The 25663-nt window shown below is 34.3% G+C and overlaps 1 protein-coding gene and 1 non-coding gene across 2 annotated transcripts in view; one reads left to right on the top strand and one right to left on the bottom strand.

Moving 5' to 3' along the window:
• The window catches only part of Malrd1 (MAM and LDL receptor class A domain containing 1), a 503883-nt gene that overhangs the window by 25905 nt on the left and 452315 nt on the right, over positions 1 to 25663 (top strand). Inside the window, exons 3-5 of the mRNA XM_015483277.2 lie at positions 12871 to 12965; positions 13070 to 13231; positions 18764 to 18860. Coding sequence (XP_015338763.2) covers positions 12871 to 12965; positions 13070 to 13231; positions 18764 to 18860 — 354 coding nt within the window. The remainder of the gene's footprint in view (positions 1 to 12870; positions 12966 to 13069; positions 13232 to 18763; positions 18861 to 25663) is intronic.
• LOC125618587 lies at positions 24958 to 25064 on the bottom strand. The gene has a single exon (XR_007349926.1). It is a non-coding gene; the product is annotated as a U6 spliceosomal RNA (small nuclear RNA).

The raw sequence follows: 25663 nt of genomic DNA, 5'->3' as shown, positions 1-25663 counted from the left end.
TTCCTACTTTCTGATGTGACATTCATAGTTTCAAGTTGTTGTTTTTGCTATTTGTTATATATCTTTGATGTTTTGATGCTTTCAAGATTTGATCTTTATCTTTGGTTTTCAGCATGAGATTTTAAAATTTTACCCTACTTTGGTTAGTTAAGCTTTTTGAATTTGAAATAAATGTTTTCTGCCAATTTTGGAATGTATTCTGCCTCTATTTATTCAGATTTTTTTGTGTGTGTCCTATTCTTTCCTTCTTATACTTTAGCCATCAATATATTAGACTCTTAAGCCAAACACAGTATTACAGAATGTTTTATTGTATATTTTTATTTTGTTATTTATTTTTCAGAATGGACAATTCCAGTTGCTTCATCTTCAAATTTTATTATTTTTCTTGGTCACCTTCATAATCATTATACTCATAAATCCACCTAATATTTTTTTTAAAAAATCAAATATTATATTTTCAATCTAAAAGAATATAATTTGTTATTTTAAATTTCAAACATTTTCTCTGCCAAATGCTTTTTTTATAAATATATATATTTTTTAGTTGCATGTGGACGCAAGACTTTTATTTATTTATTTAATTTGGTTCTGAGCATCGAACCCAGTGCTTCACACGTGCTAGGCAAGCACTTTACCACTGAGCTACAACCCCAGACATGTAGTAAAATTCTTATCTTTCCATGCATAATAAGCATATATTCCTTACTCTGCATAATTTTAATTGCAGTTTTCAAATCCTTGTTTGTTTCATCTTGGAGTGGCCTTCTATTGATTATCCTTTCCCATGATCTGATCTCATTGCCCTAATTCATTGTCTGTAAAATAATTTTGGATTTTATCCTGGATGTTATGAATACTGATATCGTAAAGGTTGTGGATTCTGTACTCAGGAATATTTTTTCAGAGAGTGGGGATGATTTGTTTAAGCAGGTGATTAACTTGCATAGACTCAAGCTGTAAACTCTGTCTTGTTTGTTGTAGGCTGCGTTCAAATATCAATGCAGTTCTTTTGGTCTTAACCCCCAGAAGTGTTCCCCCCACTCACAGGTTTCAATGTTAGCCTGGAGGCTTGGATAGAGTTTGTTCATTGAATATGGGACACCTTTTATTCTGGCTCTTTTTAAAATTTTTAAAAAAAATTTTATTGATTTAAAAAAATGACAGTGGAATGCATTACAATTCTTATTACACATATACAGTACAATTTTTCATATCTCTGGTTGTATATAAAGTATATTGACACCAATTTGTGTCTTCATACATGTACTTTAGATAATGATTTCTTCACATTCCACCATCCTTGTTAATACCCTGCCCCCTTCCTTTCCCTCCCACCCCTCTTCCCTATCTAGAGTTCATCTATTCCTCCCATGCTCCCCCTCCCTACCCCACTATGAATCAGCCTCCTTATATCAGTGAAAACATTTGGCATTTTTTTTTGGGGGGGGATTGGCTACTTCACTTAGCATTATCTTCTCCAACGCCATCCATTTACCTGCAAATGCCATGATTTTATTCTCTTTTTTGCTGAGTAATATTCCATTGTGTATATATGCCACAATTTTTTATCCATTCATCTACTGAAGAGCATCTAGGTTGGCTCCACAGTTTAGCTATTATGAATTGTGCTGCTATAAGCATTGATGTGGCTGTGTCCCTGTAGTATGCTGATTTTAAGTCCTTTTGGTATAGACCGAGGAGAGGGATAGCTATAGCACTAATCTCTAGGGTATATAAAGAACTCAAAATGCTAAGCACCAAAAAACAAAATAACCCAATGAATAAATGGGCCAGGGACCTGAACAGACACTTCTCAGAAGAGGATATACAATCAATCAACAGATATATGATAAAATGTTCATCATCTCTAGCAATTAGAGAAATGCAAATCAAAACTACTCTAAGATTCTATCTCATGCCAGTCAGAATGGCAGTTATCAAGAATACAGACAACAATAAATGTTGGTGAGGGTGTGGGGGAAAAGACACACTCATACATTGCTGGTGGGACTGCAAATTGGTGCATCCATTATGGAAAGCAGTATGGAGATTCCTTGGAATCTGGGAATGGAACCACCATTTGACCCAGTTGGCTCTTTTCTTTGTAGAATTCTTTCCTATGTCAGAGCTGTTTATTCTACACTTCCCTCCCTAACTCTGAGCCAACAGCCTTTCTCTCAGAATGTTGCAGACATACCTAACTGCAGGCCAAAGTCTGAAGGAATACAACTTTGATTTCTTCTTTTAAGCTTCTCTATTCCTTTGAAAATTAACATGCCTCTTTGGTTTATCTTTAAAGCTTCCTGGGGTCTAAGCTTTCAGAATTTTCTTGTGCATATGCTCATTATGCTCTTTGATGAGCATCAGTCACTCTAAATCTGCTCTATGCTGCCCTTTTTCAAGGGCACTAGAACCACAGTTCATTCCTCAGTGGTAGCCAGACTGTGTTATATAGATGGTGAGGTCGATTATTTACTGGGAAGAATTAGTGAAAATGGATAAAAAAAAAATCTATCCACACTATCATTTTCTAGATCACGTTTTTGGCAACCTTTGTAGTCTAAATATGCTCATTTGAAATTCTTTTGTATTTGTTATTTTAGAAGATCTTTATTGAATAGCTACGTTGCTCCATGTATTAATCTAGGGACAAAGAAGAACGCAGTTCTTTTCCCTTTCCCTAGTGAGCTTTCAATCTAGTGATAAAGACATAAACCTTATTTTTTTAAAAAAAATATTTGTTTAGTTATACATGACACAATATCTTTATTTTATTTATTTTATGTGGTGCTGAGGATTGAAGCCAGTGCCTCACATGTGCAAGGCAAGCGCTCTACCACTGAGCCACAAACCCAGCCCTATAAACCATATTTTTAAGATTATATATGAAGAGTAAAAATACATACAATAGCTTTTCTCTTGGCACCATGCACATATTTAAAAACCCTCAATGTGAAAACAAATCTATATTCAATAGAAATACATAAAACTCAGTAATAGTATATTGAAATTAAATATTACTAAATTTAAAAAGATGTATATTAGAATAATGACTGAAGGTCACTCTAATGAAATTCTGACAAATAAGGGGGATAGGGAATTTTACCAATCAAATTGGTTGGGAATTGCCAAGCAGATGTCATTTCTCTGCATATGAACTTTGGGAATTGTGATGAGTACTTCCTTGGATTCTCCATATTCTACAAGTGAATCAGTCAAGGACATGTATAGAGTTTCAAGTTACTTTTAGGCTTTATAAACATTGCTCAACATGTTGAAATGTAGAAAAATAGAACAATACAATCAAATTTGTGTCTGCCTAATGGTGATAGGAAGAATTCTAAAGATATCTCCCAAGATCCCCCTCCACTGGTTATTCAATCAAACATAGTATTTCTGTAAAAGGATTTTATGAAATTAACTAAAATTACTAATCAACTGACCTTAAAAATCAAAAGGTTACCCTGGACTATTCAAGTGGACCCAATATAATCACATAAGTCCTTTAAAACAAAATAGGAAGGCAGAGAAGATGAGGTGGAATAGAAGATTGGAAAAATTTGAAGTTTGAGGACTTGACCTGAATCACTGACTTTGAAGATGAAGAAAAGGGACTCTAAGACAAGGAATTCAGGGGCCTGTAGTAGTGCAGAACAATGACTGGTTAATAGCCAGCAAATATATACCACATATATGTGCCACATTTTCTTTATCCATTTATGTATTGAAGGACACCTAGGTTGGTTCCATAGTTTAGGTATTGTGAATTGAGCTGCTATAAACATTGATGTGGCTGTGTCACTGTAGTATGCTGATTTTAAGTCCTTTGGGTAAAAGTTGAGGGGTGGGATAGCTGGGTCAAATGGTGGCTCCATTCTGAGTTTTCTGAGGAATCTCCATACTGTTTTCTATAGTAGTTGCACCAATTTGCAGTCCCATCAGCAATGTTTGAGTGTACCTTTTCCCTCACATCCTCCCCAACATTTATCGTTGCCTGTATTCTTGATGATTGACATTCTGATTGGAGTGAGATAAAATATTAGAGTAGTTTTGATTTTCATTTCTTTAATTGATAGAGATGTTGAACATTTTTCATATATTTGTTGATCGATTGTATTTCTTCTTATGTAAGTGTCTGTTCAGTTCCTTAGCCCATTTATGGATTGGGATTTTTTTTGGTGTTAAGTTTTTTGAGTTATTTATATGTCCTAGAGATTAATGCTTTATCTGATGGTAAAGATTTTCTCCCAATCTGTAGGCTCTCTCTTCGTGTTATTGATGATTTCTTTTGCTGAGAAGAAGCATTTTAGTTTGAATCCATCTCACTTATTGATTCTTTATTTTACTTCTTGTGCTTTAGGGTTCTTGTTAAGGAAGTCAGATCCTAGACTAACATGGTGAAGATTTGGGCCTACTTTTTCTTCTATTGGTCTAATGCCTAAGTCTTTGATCCACTTTGAGTTCAGTTTCATGCAGGGTTCATTTTGTTACATGTACCTTTTCATTATTTTCCAGTACCATTTGTAGAATAGGCTATCTTTTCTCCAGTGAATGTTTTTAGCACCTTTGTCTAGAATGAGATAACTGTATTTATGTGGGTTTGTCTCTTTGTCCTTTATTCTGTACCATTGGTCTGTGTGTCTGTTTTGGTGTCAATACCATGCCATACAATTAACTTTCTAAAATTTAGACATTTAAAAATCAGCCCCCCCTTTTTTGGTTAAGTAGAAAAAAATATCTACCTTTGAAGTCTAGAGACATAAGATTCTTGACTCTCCTTGAACACTAATTAGGAGCATGTTTTGGGGACACATTTCTGAACTTTCTTTTTTTCTCTTTTGAATGGTCCAATTTATCTATTTTTTTATATGTGTTTACTTTTTCAATCTTATCACTATTTTCATTGTCTTTCTTTAAATAACACATGTTCAGTTTTAAGGATCTGTCTTTTATTAAACTCTTTTCCCTCTCCTACTCTAGCGTGTATAATTTTGATGAAGTCAAATCATCAAAAGACATCAAAAAGGGGATGGGGCTGTAGCTCAGTGGTGGAGTTCTTGCCTTGCATGTGTGATGCACTGGGTTCAACCTGCAGCACCACATAAAGATAAATAAATGAATAAAGATATTGTGTTCCTCTACTATAATTTTAAAAAAAGAGAGATCAAAGACATAAATGTAAGATCCAAAATTTTGAAAGAGCTCGAATAAAACAGGGAAACACTTCAAGACATAGGCACACCCAATGATTTCTAAATAAGACTACATTAGATCAGGAAATAATAGCAAGAAATGACACATCAAATTAAAAATATTCTGTACAGCAAAGGAAACAATCAACAGGGTGAAGAAAACAGCTCACAAAATGGAAGAAAGTCTTTGCCAGTTACTATTCCAACAGAGAATTGATATTAAGAATATATGAAGAAGTCAAAAATAATTCACATAAAGAAATATATAAATAAAATATATAACGCAATCAATGAATGGACAAATTAACCAAAGACATTTCTCAAATGAATTATGAATGGCCAATTATAATATGAAAAAGTGTCCAACAATTTTATCAAACACAAAAATGCAAATCAAAATCACACTAACATTCCATGTCACCCTAGTGAAAATGCAAAAAACAAAAAATGCTGCAAGGATACAGGGAACAATGAATGCTTATAAGCTATTAGTAAGAATGTAAGTTAATACAGCTGTTTTGGAAACCAGTATGGGGGTTCCACAAAAACAAAAACATAGAACTATCATATGATCCCACTACACCACTCCTGAGTACATACCCCCAAAAATTAAAGTCAGCATGCTGTAGAAATACATGCATACCTATATTCATCTTGACATAATTCATAATAGCCAAGTCATAGAATCAGCCTAAATGCCCATTAGTAGATGAATGGATAAATAAAATATAAGTATACAATAGAGTATCACTGAGCCATAAAAATAATGAAATCATTTTATTTGCATGAAAAAGGATGGAATGAGAGATCATCACAATTAGCAAAATAACACAGACTCAGGAAGACAAGTATTGCATGCCTCCCTCAGAAGTGGAACTAATGGGAACAGAGATGACATGATAGTAGCAGGGAGATTATTAGAGAAGAGGAAAGGGGAGGGTAAGAAAGTGTAATGGGAGGGTGGGTGAATATGATCAAAGTATGTCATTTGCATGTACAAATATGCCACAGCAAAATCTATTATTCTGTACAATTAAAATGTACTAATAAAAATAACTTTCTAATTGCCTACCAAAAATATTTGTTATCTATCCATCCATACACCATCCATTTACTTTTATTTTTTTTTACTTCCATGTGGTTTCTTTGGCTTTAGATTTCATGTCTAGGAAAACTTTTTATTAATTCCAAATCACAAACTTAATACCTACGATTCTTCTAAGAGTTTAAATCCATCTTTAGTTAATTTTTGCTTATGGTGTGAGGTCTACAATTTCTTTAGCATGTAGCTGTGTAGTTATCCAACCACCATAGGTTGAAAAGACCATTTTGTCATGATTGAATTGTGTTAGCAATTCGTCAAAAATCAATTGACTACACAAGTACTGGTCTATTTCTGAACTCTCAATTCTATTGCCACTCTTTTGGCTATTACACATTTGTAGTAAGGAACTGACTACGAAAGTCTTGAGTCCTATAATTTTGTTCTCTTTCATGACATTGTGGAGTGGGGTGGTTTTTCGGGGTGTCTCTTATTTCCATCTACATTTTAGGATCAACTTGTCAATTTCTGCAAATGTGGTAGTTGTAATTTAAAGAAGAAATGCATCAAATCCATAGACCAATTTGATCTCTATTGGGCATCTTAACAATTACACATGATGTCTTTCCATTTATTTAGGTCTTATTTAATTTCTTTCAACTTTGTTTTGTACTTTTCATTTCACAAATCTTTCACTTGACCACCGAGCCACATCCCCAGAACTATTTTGTATTTTATTTAAAGACTGGGTCTCACTGAGTTGCTTAGCACCTCTCTGCTGCTGAGGCTGGCTTTGAACTTGCAATCCTCCTGCCTCAGCCTCCAAGCTGCTGGGATTACAGATGTGTGCCACCATTCCCAGCTTGGTAAACTTATTTCTAAGTATTGGATTTTTTTGAGGCTATTGTAAATGAGATTTTTTTTCTTAATTTCACTTTCAAGTTTTTCATTGTCAGTGTAGAGAAATGCAGCTGATTTGCATATTGATTTTGTATCCTACAATTTGCCAAACTTACGTTCATTATAATTTTATTATTTGGTGGTTCCTTGGGTTCCTTTATATATGAGCTTGTGATATCTGTAAATAGAAATAGTTTTACTTTTTGTTTCCATTTTGAATGCTTTTCATTTTATTTCCTTGTCTCATTGCTGGATAGAAACTTTAGCAAAATGTTAATTAGAAGTGGTGATGGCAGACATCCTTGAGTTGTTCCTATTAGGGGATTTTTTTTCAATATTTGACCATTAGGTATTATGTTTAGTGTTATTTGTAGATGCCATTTATCAGGTAGATCAAGTGTCACTCTTTTCTTAAATTACTATATTTTGTGTTAAATAGATAATTTATAATGTAGCATATCAATTTCTTAGTTTTTACTCACATTTTTATATTTCTGAGTTATTTTATTAGTAATTGATTTACAGGTTATATTTAACATCTTAATTTAAAGCAACTGAATTTGGAGTAATACCAACTAAATCCAAGAGTATACAACAAATTTGATCCTATGTTGCCTTATTCTTTCCTCTTTTGTACTGTAATTGCCAAAAACTATATCTTTATGTATTTTGTGCCCATCAACACTGAATCATAATTAAAGATATCTATCAATTACATAATCAATTATAATAGTTAGCTACTGATTTTTATTATATACCTCTTTATTGAGTGGCCTAGCCATTAAATGTGTCCTTATTTATTTATTTTGGTACTGGGGATTGAACCCAGGGTTGCTTTACCACTGAGCTAACATTCTCAGTCCTTTCTATTTTTCCTTTTGAGACAGGGTCTTGTTAAATTGCTGAGGCTGACCTCAAATTTGTGCTCCTCCTGTCTTAGCCTCTGGAGTAGTTGACGTATCTCACCCAGCTGTTGTGTCCCTCTTTTATGGGACACAATTCTGATAGTTTCTTTAATTCTTTAGACATGGTTTCTTTTAGTTCTTCAAAATATTTGTGATAGTTGATTTGAAGTCTTTGACTCATGAGATTTGCCTATCTCAAAGATACTTTCTCTTGATGGCTTTCTCTCTCTGTATGCATCACACTTTCTTATTTCTTTACATTTTTCAAGTTGTTTTATTTTTGAAACTGCACATTTTAAACAGTATTTCCTATGGAAATCATATGCCTCCTACTCTCCCCCTGGGTTTGTTGTTATTGCAATTTGTTGTAATTGTTTTTGTTCAATTTTTTTCCCCTTTAATTTAGTGCCTTTTCTGAACTAATTCTGTAGGGTCTCTATTCTTGCCATGTTGGGCCACTGAATTCTCCATTTGATCAGCTTATTGATTATGTAATGGTTTCAGAGACTATTTCTTAAGTGCTTGTGTCTTAGTTACTAAACAATATAGCTAGAACAATATCCCATAAACTGAGTAGCTTACAAATGACACGAATTTATTCCTCATAGTCCCAGAGACTGGGAAGTTCAAGATCAAGGAGGCAGCAGATTCAGCCTCTGGTGAAGGCTCCTTCCTGGTTCATACACTAAACTCTATTTCCTCATGTGGTGGAAGGGCCAAGGCAGTTTTTTTCAGGACCACCTTTCCCATACATGAGAATTCTGCCTTCACGACCCTACTTCCAACAGCCTCCATCTTTAAACTACTATCCTATGTTGATTAGGTTTCAACACATTTGTTTTGGGAAGGACATCTCAAATGTTCAGAACAGGCATTCTAGAACCAATAAATATCTCAGCGCTTGCTGAAGGATTCCTATCTTTGTCTTTGGCTATAACTTCAGCTCTTACTATGAAACTGATAACTCTGTCTGGTTTTCATTTCCTGCTCTCCAAAAGCCCCAAGGTCAGCTAGACAAGAGAGCTTAGATTTTCAGATGCTTTCTAGAGCATGTACAAGTTCTACCCATGCACTCATTCATCCCTCCAGATTTGCAGAAATATACTGGAACTTTTCAAAGCCCCAGTCAACATCTTATCCCCATGAGTTTTATTATTAGTTGATCATTTTCCTCAACTGTTGTACACTGCCTCACAATAGTGAAGTTAAAACACTTGCCACTAGTTGTTTTCAGCAAATCTTTCTAATGAAGAAATATTTTGCAATGAGAGAGCTATCATTATGTTAAATTTCAACAGCATTTTAAGTGATATCTGTCAAAGATCCACCAGACAGGCCAAATAATGGCAACTATATGAAAATCAGGTTTTGGCAAAGCTCTGACTGCATTTTACTTTTCTGTGTGCCGGCCACATGAGAATGCTGGATGTTATTTTTTCAAAGGTACCATGTAGCTCAAGAGTGTACTACAAGATGAGGGCAAGCTAAAGCAAATACAGCAAAACAAATAAAACTCTCTGTTTTTACTGAAATTCATTTTTTTCTTCAGTAGAAGATCTCCAGGTTAGCTCTTATCTAGAGCCCTGTAAAAGTAAATGCTGACCATGTTTACAGTTTTAAAAATTGCCTTTATGGAAGAGAAAATTTTCAGAGGTCTTTACTGTGTTATTTTCACTAATATCACCTTCATGTTTTACTGCATGTTTTATGATCTTATAAAGTGGCTCACCTTGCCCTTTGTCACTGATGGCAGACAGAAGTTGATATGGCCACACTCAGATAGCATTTGCAAGCAATGATAAGGGATGACTATTTGAACTTATCCTCTAAGAGATAAAATTTTCTCAAGTATTATCTGGTAGTGTAGAGCTTTGTGAGTTCAATGAACAGGTATGAGACAAAATTTATGATTTGACAGAAACAGAGATTAGTAATTAGAAATCACAACTTGAAGGGATTTATATCTAAAACTATTATTTGTTTTCTGAACTCAGCCATATTTCTGACAATGATGAACATACTTTTCTCATCTTTATAAAGTTGGATACTTTAACCTTTGCCTTAGGCCGTGCATTTTGTTATGATGATCTGTTCCTGCAGCTATTTTGGGGGGAAATATTCTTAAGAACTGATATTATCTCAGTGTTAAAATGCTCACTTTTTTTTTTTTAGCTCCTTTGAGCCAACTGCTTACAATATCACATGTGATAGGATTTATGTTTCTTCTGCTTACATTCAGCCTCATTAATCACTCAGAACTTAGGAAAAGGAGGAAATACAAGCCTTCCTCTGAATGGTTGGGAAAGTGAAACTGAAATCTCTCCCTTATCTGTCCCGAAGGTCAAGATTGCTGGGTTCCATTGCCAAAGTTATTTGATTTAGCTTTCAAAACTTGATTCATGGTATCTGTTGCCTTTGTATTTTACTCACTCACTTTTGGTGTCATCCAACTTGGTTTATGTTAGAATTTCATTCCTACACCCAGTTACTGAGAAAAATATTTTTTAAAAAGCCGTCTAGCATAAGCATTTAAGATACATGAAATCCTGATGTTTTTGTTTCTGTTTTTTTTTTAATTTAATAATTAAAAACATGATCACAAGATTTTTTAATATGTGAGTTTTAAAGATAGGTTATGCATTTGCTTTAATGGGTTCAGCACAAAATGGAAATACATGAATCATGTAACTTACTGAGAAGTGTGTGGTATAGAGATGAACAGTATACGTGATGATGAAGAAGGAACTGTGGGGGTGGTATGTGTGTATAACAGGTGTATTGTTATGTGGCTTCAAAGAGTAGGAGAGAATATCGGATACATGAGGCAGTTTTTGTTATCCAAGAGCTTTGTATGGTCTCTTTCTGATGGTCAAAGCTACCAGGAGTATGGAGTGCTAAAGGTGGCATATGTGAAAAACGTTTGGTTGCCGAAGGTTTACCTCTTTCTCTCATAAGTAAACATGATGACTAATGTCTTCTTAAAAAATTAGAGACTGTTTTGCCAGGTAATAGTCCTCTCCAAGAAACATCTCCAACCATGAATTGAATTCTGTACTCTGTTAGAAGATGCAAGGTAAACGGAGTGTACCCTAAAAACACTTGCTCTTGTCACTAACTTGGAATTAAAGGTAGAAAGAAGATCTTGCTGTTGGGTATATTTCCAATGCCATTGCTGCTGCTTCTGTTCTTCCTCTTCCTCCCTCTCATGAAAGAAAAAAGTTTATTATTAGGGCCAATGTCAGAGGAACTCAAGCTGTTTCCAGATTTAAAACTCTGCTTTCTCTTATAACCTAAACATTAACCTTCATTTAATATTTGACAAAACACAGAATAATTTGTAGTGCTATAGCATGTAACAAATGACAGTTTATATTTATAAAATGCTGTGCTTAAAAATTTAAATAATTCTAGTACAATTTGAAAACTATTATTGCAAATTCTAACTTACTATTAACATTTGCAATAATATTTTTATTATTAAGTTCCCAACAGGACCACCACATTCAGTTTGAAGACCTACTATCAATTTGCCATTCACATGGCTGAAGAAATCATAAAATGTATAAAAATGGATAAACTGACACTGATAAAATCAGTGTCACAGCTGATTTATAACACCAAAATTAAAAAAAATATATGATTAATATTATTTATAAATGAAAATTGTTTTGTATATCTCATGGATGTTTTTTTTAAGTAGTTGAATATTTATTAACAGTAATTTAAAACTTACTAAATGCTATTACCATTTGTACTGCTAATAGTATTATTTAAACCTAAAACAATATATCCATATGGTTCATTATGCTTATTAGATTATACTTGTTTAATATGTTTGCCTGCTGCAAGAGCAAATTAATGATTGTCCACTTATACACCATGTTACCAGCTCTTCATCTGAATTTCACATATAATAATTCCAAAGTGTATTCTTTGAAGTGATTTTAATTATGCCTCTGTCTCTATGTACAAGCAATGACATCACTGTTTTGAGTTAGTTAGGGTACCATTTTGGAATAAGAATAGGGAAGAAGTTCCTTAGATTTTATAGTTTTATAATGAATTCTTTTAATGGTGTGACAATTAGATTTGATTTCCAATCCAGCTCTAACATACTATTGAATAACTTTGGAAAATATGTCATCAAAATCATCAGCATCATTCTCTCTCTCTCTCTCTCTCTCTCTCTCTCTTTTGCAAATAAGAACACACCAAACAGTGGGTAGCAGAAAATAATGGTTCCCAGATTATATACTATAACCCTTGTAAAGCATTGCAGGAAATCTATGAAAGCCCAGAGAATGTTCAATATTTATTTTACGGCTTTTAAACAGCCACAGTCATTGGCTTTATCTGTGTGGTAGCAAACACAAGCCTGTCAGGGCTTGGTTGTTTCTCATACTCCTGGAAAAAGCTGGGACTATTTGATCCAAGCCTTTTGAAACAAAAGCAGAGTAAATGATCTCTTTTGAATTCTTCATTGAAGTGCTTATTTTGGTAAGCAAGCTCAGTATAATGTTTGCACTGGATACCATTTTTTGCAGGGTTGTCATTTTCTATGTCAATGTGATAAATTGGGTTGTGGACTGTAGCCTGTAGTAACATTATAGGGAGTACAATCACAATTAGTTATTTCACTGGGCAATATATAGAAGTAAAAGTACTAATTAGGCCATTTACAACAGCAAATAGTGTAGTTTAGTTTTTCATTCTTTAAACAAAATCATATTGGCCTAATGTGGATGTGGCCATGAATCACCACTGGTGGCTTGAATATATTTGCCAGCAATCACTCTGACTCTGATGCCCTGACTCTTGGTTCTCTCAGCCCACTTCCTCTCACTGGTCTCCAGAGTGGATGGTAATTCCTCAAACTTGAGAAGCAGACTTTTCCTTCCGACTAATGACCAACATGCTTGTCAGGTATTTGAAAGTAAACAGCATTTAAAATACTTTGTCACATTTAGAGATTTCTTTATTGTAATTGTTTGGGTAATAATTCTTTTTCTTTTTTTCTTTTTTTGCAGATTACATTTTATCACTTCTTGAGCCACGTGAATGGCAAATTGATGGTAGGTCTTCAAACCGAACGTGGTGGTCCTGTTGGGAACTTATGGCAAAACACAGCCAAGCTCCAAAATCGATGGGAAAGAAATGTCATCAAAATCCAGAGCTCAAAGAACTTTCAGGTATGTGTATTTCAGGCTCCAGCTATGCCTTTTAAAGGGAAAGTGACAAAAATCGGATTTTTAACACAGATGAATTAAAAATAAAGTGGTTCACTCAATTTGCCAGGGGCTGAGGGATTTCCAAGGACTTTCAAGTACTGAAAGTGAACACATGTGCTGGTCACCCTAAGGAAAAGACAGTTTAACAGTGAAGTCTTGAATTTGTGTAATAATTTAAAGTGGATACATTTTAAGATATATAGATGTATCTGTAAACTATAATGTCATTTTCCAATTTTTTTTGGATTTTTTTTGTGTTTTCCTTGCTTTTTTAACCTCCTCTTTCTTTTCATTTCTTTTCTCTTAGAATCATTTTCCTTTCAGAGTTTTCTCATGCTTTTGAGAGAAGAGAATAATCTTTGGTAATGAGGAAAGAAACTGTTTGACTTAAATACTAATTCCGAATGGTGTTGAAAGAGAGTAATTGTCACATTTATCTCATGGTTAAGCTCGATTCATCACAGTCTTTATTTTCCTAAATAATTTTGAGAATTAAATCCAATGAAAGCCTACATAAGACAAACATTTTATGCAGCTTAATAAACGTAGGCATGATAGAAATTTTAATCTATGATTATTGCAAGAGTTCTTGGAAAAGTGGTATATATTTTAACATTGGGACAGCTAAGCAAAATTTGTCACTTAAAGCATTTTATTCCTAATCAATTAGCTTCCTAACCTGGTTTGTAGATCAATTTACTCCCCATAGGTTTCCTTTATCAATTTAGGATGATATAATAATTGATTTTTTGATTTAATAATAATTTCATTCTACAGCAAATAATCTGATATGTGATGACCTCAGTACTTGTTTAAAATAGGGAATGAATTTAATTCAATATTGCCTTTAGCTATTTTGGGTGATTAATAGGAAAAGGATAAACAAATAAGCAAGATACCTTATTGTAAATGTCAAATTACAAGATATAAGAAGGGAATATTTCCTTAATTGACATCATAAAATTACCCAAATTGGAATTTTCTGGCGTTGGTAAATTTGGCACCAATTTGTCACTAAAGGGAGATTTAAAAAATCATTTAGTAGATGGTCCAATGGCACATAGACTTAAGAGGAATCACAATTTTATAGTTTGAGACTTTGTACTCTCTTGAAGTCAAGTATCTATGTGTGTTTACTGGGGGTAAAAGGCACTTAAGACATCAGGCATTTAAGTCTTCCTACAAATGAGTTATTCTTTTGAGGTACTTGGGATGCACTGGGCAAGGAAGTTCTCTAGCACCATGTTAAAAGAAGATGTTTGACATTTGGGGGGACCCTGAACACATCGGTGGCTTTGGTGAGGTGTGGTATCCAGAATGAATTCCTCTGAACAACGGTAATATATTCTAGTTCACTGTGAAAATTTGGGCGTTTGTTACTAATTGCTAGAGAAGTTTCTAGTTTATTTTTTAAACCCCCCTCTTCTAGGTCCCTGGTGTCTGTCTTTTCTTAACAGAAACAACAAAAGCAACCAAATTAAACCAAGATTGCTTTTGTGGGGACTTAGTCACATCGACTAGATTTGGGAGGGAGAATTTGCTGAATTGCCTTTTCTCTCCAAAACTGTATCAACTTTAAGGACTGAGATGAGAATCTTGTCCACACACACATGCTTTGTCACTATTTATACATCTTTTAAAACTTCTAAACAGAGTTGATGGTAAAAGAATTCCCCAAATAACTTTATTGCTGATAGGAACAGTGCTTCTACCTTAAAGGCTGGGTAAAACAGTAAACTGTGTGATTCTGTTGGAATCCTTCGACTACACTAATCTTTTAAGACTGCAGGTATGTTTTGGTTTTATCCTGCCAGCAAGAGAGCAGATGTTCATTTGCTATTGTTCGGTGGGCCACAGAGATGTGCTGTGCTGGTAATATGGCCTGCCACCCTCTAGTATCTTATTCCTGAAAAGCTTTCGTCAGAGTCTTATTTGAGGGAATTTTGTAATCAGCATCTCCAAACAGCATTTGCTGCCTCATCAACTCACGAGCCCCTGAGAATTATTCTGTTTTCTGTAATTTCCCCTCCATGCTGACTTCTGGTAGTTAAAAGCCCAGCTAGATTCCAGCTTAGCATGGACTTTTGAGAAAGCGTCCGGAGCTGGCTCTGCTTGGGGACTTTATTGTGTTCATCTGTAAAATTCTAGGTTTATCCCTTAATAAAATTGAGGGAGGACAATTTCTGAAAAAATACAACTATATAAACAAGCAATGGCATAGGAGGCAGCATTTCAGAAAGTTTCTGAAGACGTTAAAGGAATAACAACTAGCACTTGTTGAGCATTTATGGGTGAGAAATTATGTTGAGTCTCTTGTACACATAATCTAACTGGCCTTTCAAGAAAATCCTCTCAGGTAGAATGATGATTTACACCATCGTTAACAGGAGGATTCTTCTAAGCTTCAAGAGGTGAATAACCTCCTAAATCCCATATCAGCTTAGAATCTAGTGTAGTTTCATTTCAGATAATCACTTAGTCACTAAGCCATAATAATTTTCTGTATCATGTTAAAGCATTATGGGAATTTAGAAAATATAGGAGAAAAGAGAAAGAACAAAGCCTCCAGATTGGGTCAAATCTGTTGCATCTAACATTAAATATTCTTCTGTCTTGTTGGCCATGTTGGGGGAAATAATGTTAGGTATTACACGATGGTGAAGAATCTCAATCATGTTTATAAAACTTGCATATGTAAGCAGTGAAGTTTATATCATTCTAAAATTTTCAAGAAGGCAAAGAATAAAACAAATCAACTATGCAGTAGAATTCAGTTACAAATTCAAATGAAATCTGCCCCACTCCTTTGTCTGCAAGATTTTTTGAAAGTTTGGTGATGGTTGTTGCAGGGATCTTATAGGAAGGAATAAATATTATATTACTAACATATCACTGTAGTTTTCAAGTTGGTTGTTTGGATTGTTAAACTAAATGATAGTGAATTGTAGACTTGTTTTTTTTTTTTTTTTTCTGGAGATTGGCCCCAGTTCCTTGTCATGCTTGGTAAGTACTCTACCACTGAGCTACAACCCCAGCTCTGAAACAGTTTTTAAATATGCTGTTATCTCCTTGTAATTTTTTTGATATATTTTTTTAAAAAACACTGAAGAGCTCTCAGTAGCCTTTTACTTATAAAGAATAGACTTAATTAATAAAAACCAAAAAATGAGTCATTCATTAAAAATATCAATTGTTCCTTAATTTTAAAATTCTACACTCACTTTTTTCAAAGTTATAATTCAAAATTATTTATTATATCAACACATGATGGGGAAAAATTACTGGACTCTTCTGATGTTTCGAAGGTTGGCTTCAGAAATAAATTGAATGCATACTACCATTACAGACAACTCTAGTGCCATACATATGATTATGAGTTTCTAATCATGTTGTTACTAATGTAATTTAAGTGGCCCTATGTCTGGGGCTCATTTTCCATTGCAGCTTCCTCTAACATTTAAATCAAATGGTTTGGCATTGACCCCCCCCCCCCTCTTTCTACATTCAGGGGTCATCTTTTCTCAAAATACCTGGGGAAAAAGAAAGTTGCCTCATGTTTACTAGGGGTCAGTGCAGGCTGTGTCTGATCCCTGAGATGTTGCCAAGATCTCAACTCCATTACTCCCTTATGATTTGCTTCTGTGTGTGTGTGTGTGTGTGTGTGTGTGTGTGTGTGTGTGGTTTCCCTTTCTGTCTGTGTTTGAGGAAAAAAATATTTGACAAAATTTTAGAAAACACAAGAAAAGGAAGACACCACTTTTCCTAGAAAGGTTACTCCCTGCAGCCAGCTCAGCCTCTGACTGTTGGTAATTCTTCCTGAGACCTGTATCTTCAGCCATTTTGTCATATCCTAGCCCAAATCCCTGGAAAATCTTTTTAGAAAATCTATTTACCTAGGCTGTTTATTTTTGCCTGATGGACTTTGTGTTTTGTAGCCATTAGTAAATCTCCCTACACATAGAGAAATAGTTCTTCTTCTGAGAAAAAAAAAAATGTTTTCCTCTTGCTGAGTCCCTGGGCTCAAATGGCAGCCAGTTTTCACAATAAGTTTCTTCAGTTATACCAAATTAACATGTAATTTAACAGAATCAAATAAGTGCAGAATATCTGTTTAAAACCCTAACAAGAGGATTAAAGCAAAAAGTAATTTAAAATTCAATAGGTTGGGCAAGAGGGTACAGGAGTGGTGATAGGAATGGAAGAAAAATAGGCTTAAGGGATCTGATTGGACATGGCACTAAAAGAGAATGCAATTCTAAAGCCATTTTGGAGCTCTGAACATTGCGGAGAAGCAGACTTCAGGTAACACTGTTGGAACATGAGTGAGGTAAGGCATCCAATTTGAGGAGAAAACAAAGCATATTATAAATTAGAAGTGACTCCTGTTTGGAAAGAAATATGTTAGAATGATGTGTTGGACAAGAACAAAAGTGAATTTAGCACAGCAATATGATCTGCTATGGTGTACTGTATCCACACCAACAGTGGACCTAAGAAGTAGCACTGAGTTTCTGAAATAAAGGTGTTTATATTATAAGCAAGTTTGAACAATACATATGCTTTTAATACATCTGTGGATGAGATTTCAAAGAGCATTAGTATTCATTAGTGAGGCAGAATAAAACTCTACTAACACACCAACTTTCTAATAGGGAATTAGAAATTGGATAGTGACTTCTTTCCAGATTTCTTGGATTAATCATACTAGATTATTTCTTCCTGGTGTAGACTTGGGCTGGCTCCATATCACAACATAAAAGTCAGTCATTTTAACAAGTTGCTGAACAGTGCATTTTCCATCAATATCCCAAAGCTATGTGTTGATAATGGCGTAGGAGATACAAGAATACAACCCGAGGATATCAAAGGCAATACTGGGAATCAAATACCAAGAATCAGAAGTGAAAATGGGGAATGGTTGCAAGATGCTAAGAATCAGAGCCAGGCGTGGTGCACATGCTTATAATCCTAGTGGTTCAAGAGGCTGATGCAGGAGGATACTGAATTCAAAGCCATCCTCAGCAAAAGTGAGATGCTAAGTAGCTCAGGAGACCCTGTCTCTAAATAAAACACAAAATAGGGCTGGGGATGTAGCTCAGTGGTCGAGTGCCCCCGAGTTCAATCCCCAGTACAAAAAAAAAAGATGCTAAAATGAAACCTGTATTCAAAAAATGGAAATTGCTAAACATATGGACAGGCCACATGGGGAATAAACATGAAGATAGTTGTGGGATAGAAATAAGATAAGCTTTGTTTCACCTCACAAACATGTTACCTTACCTTTGCCAGACACCCGTGTGGTACCGTGATGACTGCACATTTTCTTGTTCTAGAGAGTATTTGTTTTGACTCCTTTTTCTTGGAATTGGCATGATGGTAACTCAAGTGCTTCTAGGAAGTAGCATGTTTCTTACTTGTTGATGTTCTTCTGTAACAATGGCACAGTGATGTTCTTTGCTTTGTGTTTTGTTCTGTTTTGCTCTTCTCATGCAGGTTGTCTTTCAAGGTCAAATGATTGCAACTCATGAACAGGATGTAGTTGTAGCTATTGATGACATATCTTTCAGTTCAGGCTGCTTGCCCGCACATGGTAAGAACTTTTTCTTTCATTTTGATCCTAATTGTGCAAAATAAATACAGTGCAATTTAAACATTATCAGACTTTGAACTACTCAGTATTTTTGCCTGATGTTTTAGAATGGGATATTTTCCATTGTTCTAATACATTGTTTAACAGTGACTGGATCTATTTTGAAAGTGAAGATGGGCTATTTATCACAGACTCTGATGCTATAAAGGACTGAATGGGGCAATTTAGTTGCAGATTTGAATCATGTAGCAATGTATATACTGGCTAGTTAATTCTTAACTCTGTGCCTTTTAGGAGATTGGTAGAAACTGGCTTCCATATACTTAAAATGGTCTCCTTGGAGAATTACCTTGATTCTTTCAGTGCAAGACACAAAATGGAGGGAGAATTAGTTGTAATCTATTTTCAATTAAGACTGAAACAAATACATTGATAAATCACATATATCTAAAATATATTCTTATTGGCCTTTAACTGAATAATTTCAATTCCTCATTTACCCAGTTCCCAAAGGAAAAAAATATTATTAAAGTTAGAATTTGGTTAATCTACTAAGCAAGAATAAGAATTTAAACTAAAAAGCCTATGTGTGTATAAGTCTATACACACCACAAGTATTCCTCCTTAAAATTTTACTGTATTGTGGTACAATGCAGCAGAATAAAGATAGCTTTTATTTTAGTCCATTTTCTGTTACTAAAATGAAATACCCATGATTGGGTGTTTTATAATGAAAAGAGGTTAATTTATCTCACAGTTCTAGAAGTACCAGGGCATAGTGCCACCATCTGATTGTCTCTGGTAAGGGCCCCATGGAAGAATCCCTTCATGGTTAATGTATAATTGCAAGAAAGTGTGTAAGAGGGAGAAAGCCATATGTTGAGACAGGAAGCAAGAAAGATGGGCTTGCTGTCTTATAACAACCCTTTCATGAGAACTAACCAGGATCCCACAATATCTGCATCTACTCCAACCAAAGGCAGTGCCCCCAGGGATCCAGTGACCTCCAACTGAGTTGCACCTTTTAAAGGTCTTGTCACCTCTCAAACTAGCCCTGTTCATTGGCCAGTCTAGCTAATTACTCTCAAAAGCAAAACAGGCAATGAAATCAGCCATCAGCTGGGGTTTCTCCATGCTGGGTGGCTGCCATTGAAACTGTATTGACATTACAGATTTGCACAGGAACATTCTTTGGTGGAGCTTGGGAGTTGACATTGCCTGTAATAAGACCCCACTATCATTTCTGACATGAACTTTCTCTCCATCATTGGCTCTGGGAACTAAAGTCATTTCCCTAATTGCCCATGATCCACATACTGGGATAAAGGCCAAGGTAGATGGGCCATAATAAATATTCAGAAGACAAATGCCAGATTTTGTAGCAAGCACTTAAAAGACCTCTAAAAATTCACTACTGAAGGTTAAAAAAAAAGTGTAATTGTACTTGGAGTGTAAACATTAGGAAATTTGAATATTTGAATATTCAATCGAAAGTTGTGGTCAAATTGTAAAATGTTGAGCTTTACAATTTCTAAGACAACAGTTCTAGACATCATTGTAATCATAAGGCATTTGAGATGGTGTAGAAATTAAATTTACTAAAGAGATGAGGCGTCAGTGAATTTTAAGACTAATTTGGTTGCCTATGCCTTTCACATGGATGTTAAATTCATACCCTATGACAAGATTCGGGACTAGAGAAGAAGACTTTGAAATTCAAGGCTGAAATTACCCATGGAAGGTAGACCTGCATGGTTACCAGTGACGTTAAAATGGATGTCATGAACCAAGATGTTTTTCACATACAAGAATAAAAATTGTATAGAAGCAAAATTAGGTATCTACAAAAATTATAACCTTAATTTTAGGCCCTGTGTTTTATACCATCTCTTGGAACATCTGCAAAAGAAGTGGTCTTCTTTTGGAGAAAGGCAAGATTTAAGTAAAGTCACATAGTGTGTTCTCTGGAGGTGAGGGTGCAGGGAGAGTTTTATCCCCCTCCCCCCACAAAAAATAGGAATTGAGAGCATATTTAAATTTTTAAAAGGAAAGCACAGCATTATGAAATATTAATAATGGAGAAAAAGCATAAAGCATTATCAGATAGCATTGGCATTTGGATGTTGTTACATTTTATAAATGACAGGAATATGAGAGATAGTAAAATTAAGTAGCATTAAATTTCTAAATGGGACTCTCTAGTCCAATTCAAGCGCTATCATAGCAGAATAAACCTTGTTAATCATCAGAATCACATGGGGGGGATGATTGATTCTGGGCTTCCCTCCAGAACTTCTACGTGGGAATCACAAAGCATGTGGCTTGCATTTTCAACAAGGTTCTGGGGATAATTTTTATGAAGAGAGCAAGACCGAGTTCAAGGAACAGGATTGGCATTTAGGAACCATGGGTCCTGGTTCCTCGTTGATAGTCTTACTTGGCAACAACTGCTTTGGAGCAGAGTCCCAGCTGACTAGAGTCAGCGATTTCAGTCTCATGCAGGCCTGAGGTAGTGGTGGAGCATCAGAGGCCTGTAGGCAAAGCCAAACCAACCTGCGCTTTTCCATCAGAAAGCCCTATTCCAACAGAGGATAAGGTCAGAATGCATTTAGGTGTGAGAAAATAGACAAGTTTGCTTAAATGACCTCAGAAGTGAAAAAAATAAGCAGTTGTTGGCATTCGTTCTTCACTCCAAATCTGTTAAAGTCAAGGACTGAGTGATTTTTCTGCCATTTGCCTTATGCTTACTGCCTGACGATCATAAGGATCACCAGAGCTCTTACATGTCAAATTTAGGGCAGAAAGAAGGCCGAGGTAGGCAGGGACTCTATCTTTGACCATGTCATTGGCTTGACAATTGTTACAATAGTAACTTGAGTTACTAGAGAAGGTAATAAAAGTGAATATTTAGCTTTTAGCCTCGGGAATAAAGAAAGGCAAGAAGAGGTTTATGGACTGAATGGGCAAATGTATTTGCTACAGAATCTCAAAATCAACCTGCTTTGAACTAAATTACATTTTTTTACCCAGAAATCTTTTCCCTCTCCTACATTCTGTCTTTGGCATATTCATCACCAGAAGACCTACTCTGAAATAAATACTAGGGAAATGTTTCAGGTGGAAAAAAAAAATCAAAAAGTATTACCAGAGGAAAACTTGTAACTTCAAGAATAAAGCAAAAAAAAAAAACAAAACCCTGAAATCACAAATAACTGAATAAATAGAATACTTTTATCTCCTAAAGATTGTGTATATGTATGTATGTATATACATATACACACACATATATATAACTATACACATATAATTATAGAATAAAGTGAGGAACATAAAATTCTGTGGCTGTAGCACTTCTATATCTCATTTGAAATGCTAACCAGCTCTGAGTGTTAAACTAAGAGATGCCTATCCTTAGAATGAACAATAAACACAAGTTAATGACAAAATTGAACATACCAGAATATTCAGAAGTTGAAATAATACACTAAAAGCGAAGAGAATTAGAAGGAGAGAACAGAAATGTGGAGTATGGGTGGTAAGGGAACAAAGGGTAAAACAAGTAAAAAATAAAATTAACAAATTATAATTATAAAATTATTACATTGAATATAAGTGGTCTCAGCATTCCTATCTGAACTCATATGGTATGAGATTGGAACAACAATCAGAATCATCTTTATTCTGACTATAAAAACCCATTTTAAATATGGTACAGATTAACCAAAAATAAAGGGGTGCAGAAAGATGTACCATGTAATCAAATCAAAGAAAGGTGGAGTGACCATATTCATGTCAAAATTGTTGTTCAAAACAAGGAAAATTAATAGGGATAAAGTAGGACCATTATATAATAATAAAGGGTAAATTCACTAAGAAAATATGATCCTAAACATGTACACACCTAACAACAGTACACCAAAATATATGTGTCAAAACTATTAGAATTTAAAGAATTAAATAAGTCCACAATTATATCAGGAGATAGATACATAGATATAGATATATCAATAATCATGACAAATACATAAGAATATAGAAAACTTGAACAAAATCATTCACTAATTTGATATAATTGACATTGATTAAAATAATACATAATAGGTCAAATAGAACAGAATACAATGTGCATATGCAACATTAACCATTGATAGTCAGCAGCAAAGGTCCAAGGGTGCAGCAATACAGACAAAGGACAATATTTAAGGAGGCGCTAGAATTTTACTGCTAGACTCCACATGTGTCCTTCATCTCCACTAAATTCCTATGTCGAAATCCTAATGTCCCTGTGACTGTAATGTAAAGATGGGATCTTTAAGAAGTAATTCAGTAAAATCCTAAGGATGGAGCCCCATTTGCTACTACTGTGTCTTCAAAAGAGAAGGAAGATGCCGTCTCTCTCATTGTGTGTGTCTTATGGGTTCTTCTCTCCTGTGTGAGGACACTGAGTACAGCAGCCATGCACAAGCCTGGAAGAGAGGTCTCACTAGGACCCTTATCTTATGCCTCCAGCCTCCAGATCTGTAGGGAAAATAATTCTGTTGTTGAAGCCACCAGTCTATGGTATTTTTTTATTGCAGTCTGGACAGACTAAGATGCTTGCTAACTGAGATAAAGGATATTTAGATGTAACATTTAAAAAAATCAAAACTAATAAAAAAATCAATGGTAAACAAAACATTAGAATGTTTAAGATGGGATCAGTATTATTAAATTTTATCAGGCGCCAATATGGCTTAGAATCTTAATATTTGGGCCATGAAACAAATTTTAAGAATCTTAAAGGAACTGAAATAATACAAAAATAGGTATTTTGACTATAATGAAGTCAAACTACAAAACTAGGAAATCCACAATTATTTGGAATTTAAACATCAGACTTTTAAAAACATACTTTGAAATAACCATGTATTTTGAACTGAATAAATATGTAAACATAACTTACTTAAATTTGTATAATAGTAGAATATAATTATAGCTGTACTTACAAGGAAATTTATATATATATGTATGTTTTTGTTAAGAAAGAAGAAAGGTCTCAAAATAGTAATTTATCTATCTAAAGAAAGTAGAAGAAGAATAAGGTAAGAATAAGCACTATGAAAATTACATATATATAGTAGTAAATAATAAAGTTGAAAATATAAAATAGAGTAAATTATTGAAAGAAAAGTTGATCATTTTAAAAGATGAATAAAATTGGTGAAATTCTAGTTGAACTGACCAAGAATAAGGAGACATGACATACATTACCAATACCATAAAAACATTAAAAGGATAATATTAATAATAATAAGGGAAAACTGAAAATAACTCTATGCCAATAAATTCAACAATTTAATTAAAATGGTTAAATTTCTTGAAAGCCTCCAACTACCAAATCACTAAGAAGAAAGCAATAACTTGAAGAGGTTCATGTTTGTTGAATAAGACTCATAATGAAAATCTTCATTAAAGAAAATTCTAGAACCACACGGTTTCACTGGCAAGTTGTATCAAATATGTAGGGATAAATTGCCACCAGTTCCATACATTCTATTTCAGAAAACAGAAATGATGAAAACACTTGTCACCTTATTTTGAAACAATGACTTTGCCCTAACACAAAATCCAGGCAAAAATACAAGAAAACCTCAGGTCTCAAGTCTTCTGCAAAATAGTATGAAACTTCCAGCAATATATAAAAAGATAATAGAGTGCAACCATTCAGGGAATTTAAAGCTGGTACAATGTTTGAAAATCAATCAATGTCATTCACCATATTGACAGACTGAAGAAGAAAAAGATCCTGTGGTGATCTTAGTAGATGCAAAAACAGCATTTGACAAAATCAAAAATACATTCATGATCCAAAACGTCAGCGAACCTATGAACTTTTTTAACCTGATAAAGGTTTTGTACAAAAAGCCTACAGCTAACATCACACCCAATGATGAGAGAATCATGCTTTGCTCCTAAATTGGGGAATCACTCATCATTTCCAGGCAACAACACACTGGAAGTCTGGCGATATTCTTAAGGCAATTAATTAGAACAGAAGGGGGAAATGTCTCTGAAAGTAATGTGATTATCTATACATAACGTTTCATGGAATTTACTTAATGTTAAGCTACAGAACACTGCATTTTGCATGTCACCTTGTTTAGGGGCATGCTCATCTCCTTTGTATTATTACAGTTTTAGTATATGTGCTGCCAAAGTGAGCACAGATTTATTTTTACAAAGTTTCTAGAGCTAGTAAATGAATTTATCATGGTACAAAGATGCAAAGTAAATATAATATCTTATTTATTTTCACATAATATCAATGACTGATAAAAATGAAAATGAGGAAAAGGGAACCACATATAATAGAATCAAAGTTAATTCTTATGCATCTAACAAAATATTGTATCTGCATTTGGGAGACCGCAAAACACTGATGAAAGACATTGAGAAGAGCTAAATATTAATTTTACTTTAGGTAAATTTAGAAATAAATTTAACAGAGTAATGGTCACTTTTTAAGTTGAAGTGATAATGATGGTGAGAAGTTTATGTGCTTAATTCATTGGACAATTTGCAGAAAAAATTGCTATTATCTTAGTATACTGAGTAAATATGTATATGTATATTTCTGTTTACTATGAAAATGTAAACAACTTTACAAAAATGCTTAGTTATAGCTATTTTCATGGTGTCTGAATACTTTTACATTTTGGGAAATAAAATTAAGGTCTCTTTATAGTATTAGAGAAGTCTTAAGACTATTTTCATACCTTCGAATACTACCATTCTAGCCTCTGCCCCTCCCAAGATGTAAAAAT

Source organism: Marmota marmota, unplaced genomic scaffold, assembly GCF_001458135.2.
Source record: "Marmota marmota marmota unplaced genomic scaffold, marMar, whole genome shotgun sequence".
Lineage (NCBI taxonomy): Eukaryota > Metazoa > Chordata > Mammalia > Rodentia > Sciuridae > Marmota > Marmota marmota.
This window is presented reverse-complemented; position numbering and strand designations above follow the sequence as displayed.